The sequence below is a fragment of the Rutidosis leptorrhynchoides genome, chromosome 4 (assembly GCF_046630445.1).
Source record: "Rutidosis leptorrhynchoides isolate AG116_Rl617_1_P2 chromosome 4, CSIRO_AGI_Rlap_v1, whole genome shotgun sequence".
Classification (NCBI taxonomy): Eukaryota; Viridiplantae; Streptophyta; class Magnoliopsida; order Asterales; family Asteraceae; genus Rutidosis; species Rutidosis leptorrhynchoides.
Window position 1 is genome coordinate 252,553,977 of NC_092336.1, and position 3,088 is coordinate 252,557,064.

General features: G+C 42.2%; 1 protein-coding gene across 1 annotated transcript; it reads left to right on the top strand.

The window, feature by feature from the left end:
• The first annotated feature begins 644 nt into the window (after positions 1 to 644).
• LOC139841566 (uncharacterized) lies at positions 645 to 2,824 on the top strand. Its single transcript, XM_071831781.1, has 4 exons — positions 645 to 720; positions 802 to 964; positions 1,084 to 1,546; positions 2,714 to 2,824. The coding sequence occupies exons 1-4, from the start codon at positions 645 to 647 to the stop codon at positions 2,822 to 2,824; spliced, it is 813 nt and encodes a 270-aa protein (XP_071687882.1).
• The last annotated feature ends 264 nt before the right edge of the window (positions 2,825 to 3,088 follow it).

The following is a 3,088-nucleotide window of genomic DNA, read 5'->3' on the forward strand; positions in this document are numbered from 1 at the left end:
GATGCGTATGTTGACTCGCAGTTGGTCGCTAACCAGGTGAATGGATCGTTTGGAGCGCATGAAGCCTCTATGCATCGGTACATGGAACTGGTTCATGAATTAGCAAATGAGTTTGATGTTTTCGGGTTAACGCAGGAACCCAGAGGATAAAACATGAAGGCAGATGCACTGAGCAAATTGGCGCCTTGGCTTTCGATCATCTGTGCAAAAACGTATGGGTATAAGTGTTAACCGCAAAATCTATGGATGAGAAATTGATTGTTGCGCCCATCGTGGAGGAAAGCCCAAATTGGATGACACCATTGGTGAAATTCTTAACTGAGGGTGAACTCCAGGCAGATGAAAAAGAAGCGCGGAAGATTCGCATGAAAGCTCCTATGTACGCGTTAATTAAAGGTGTTTTATATAGGAAATCATATCTAGGCCCAAGCCTACTGTGCATTGGGCCTAATCAAGCTGCTGCGGTGCTTCAAGAAGTTCACGAAGGCTCTTGTGCTTTACACTCTGGGTACAGAACAATTGCCGCAAAAGTGATGCGCATAGGGTATTAATGGCCCTCCATTCACAGCAATGTGGCAGAAATAGTAAGGACATGCCATTCGTGTCAACAACACGTGCCAATAAGTCAGGCGCCGTGGCACCCAATGATACCAATAACGGAAGCGTGGTCATTCAGCAAGTGGGCCATCGACATTGACGGTCCCATTACTGCGTGCTCAGGTACGCTTGAAATAAAATGCTTATATAATACTTTGCAATATGCGTGCTTTAACGGTATTTACATCATCATTGCTTGCTCAGGAGGAATAAAATTCTTGGTAGTAGCAATTGATTATTTCACCAAATGGGTGGAGGCAAAAGCATTGGCAACAGTTACCGACAGGCGCATCCATAACTTCTTTTGGGAAGATATTGTGTGTAGGTTTGGTATCCCCAATGAAATTGTCAGCAACAATGGTACTCAGTTTGAAGGCGAACCTTTTAAGAGCTGGTGTTAGGAGATGAATATCAAGCAGTCTTTCACTTCGGTCGTGCACCCACAGGCCAACGGCCAATGTGAAGTAACTAATCGAGATATTGTAGAGGGATAAAGGCACGCCTGCGTTTGTATGGTAATGAGTGGGTCGATGAGCTCCCAAGTGTTTTATGGGCGCATCGTACCACTCATAAAAACAACACAGGAGAAACACCATTCAGTTTGGTCTACGGAACTGAAGCAGTAATCCCCGCAGAATTAATGGTTCCAACCAAGCACATACGCAACTTTGACGAGTCAAGCAACGATGAGGGCTTGCGCGCTAATCTGGATATGCTAGAAGAGCGCCGAGAAATAGCCACCATACGGGAAGCAATTAAAAAGCAGAAGATCTCTAAATACTACGACAAGCACGTTAAGCCAATGTCATTCAGGGTTGGAGATTATGTGTGGCGTAATAATGAAGCAAGTCGGGCTGAGAATACTGGAAACCTTGGACCAAACTGGGAAGGTCCTTATGAAGTTTTTGGAATAAGTGCAACGGGGTCCTATATCCTGGCAGGATTGAATGTAGAGCGAATACCCCGCACTTGGCATGCGACCAATTTGAAAAGATGTTACATATAATTGTCAGGCTACAGCACTAGGGATTGATGACCCCGACTTTTAAACACTTGCATTTTTTAGTTCCTTTAAAATGTTATTTCGTTTACTTTTAAAACAATTTGTATTTCTTTCATGGTTGCAATGAATTGTCATTTGGATATGACTTGAGAATTTAATTTATTTGGCAATGAATAAATTTAATTTTTTGAATGAAAGTGTTTGGTTACATTTCAAATCACAATATGACAGCTATTACGTGCATCCTGCTCCTTAAGGCATGATCTCTAGCTCCCAGAAGTCGGTTTGGTTACAAGGATAGATTTTAGGGTGGGTAACAAGTATTGGTTTGCCTAGACCAACACACTCTCGCAGACTAGAAGACTGCAAGTCATGACTATAAATGACAAGCATTGAGGTTGCTTGCCCACTAACCTAAGTGTTGGTTCACTTGGAAGATTTTGAATAATTTACTTAATAATGCAATGAAAAACGTCGGCTATGTGCACAATAGTTTGACGTCGGTTAGTGTTATTAAATTTGGAGTATAAACGAGTATACATTGGTTTGTATGCAAATAAAACTATAAGTTTTTAGAACTTAATACGCCTAATGACACGAACAATATAATAATAAATATATTGGATTACTTTACTTATTACCATTATGAAAGAAACAATGCATATCATTGGTTACATAGTGACATTACAAAAAAGTGCTTACAGCACAAAATCTAAGTAGACATGCAGGCCATTACAATTGCAGAAAAATTAAAATCTAAACTACGTGGCTTGTTTCGTACGGTGCCCTACACTAACGGTAGCAATCCTTCGAACCCTTGCACTCAGCGATCAGGCAGATTGCCCCGTGAAAACAGAAAATAACAAACTAAACAAAGTTTGAGGGCACACCCATAATGTTAAAAGCACCTCACGAAGCACGCTAATAATAGGTGCACCCCCTAGGGCATTGAGCTCATGGGGCCAAAAACAATGCAAACTTATGGCGCACCCAAGAACCCCACACTCCTAGAAAAAAATGTTGCATGGTGCCTTACAAAGTACGCCTCGCAACCCCCCACGGTGAGCATTGGCTCGCCAACCTAAAACTTCATCGATAAATGATCCTGCACAGAAACAACAAGATCATGAGCAGCATCTGCAAGAGTTTGGATTAAAATGTTCTCCAGCACCTTGCCGGACTCAAGTAGCTTCTCATAAGCATCTTCTTCAAGTTGATCTTTGATGATTTAGGGAATGACAGCTGGTATTTTAATGTTCTTTGAGATCAGATCCCAGAAGCGCACCCGCTCTAATGCCTTGGTCGCCTGAAGAGCATGTGAGTAAAGTTCCGTAACAATGGAGGCACTCAGTGCATGAGTTGAAATGGTTGTAAGTGCCGGGCGTAGATCTGCATAAGTCCGTCAAATGACGTCACGACTCGCAGACACTTCAGTAACCTGGGTGGTAAGATCATTCTTCTCAAAGGTTAGCAAATCAACATTTGAGG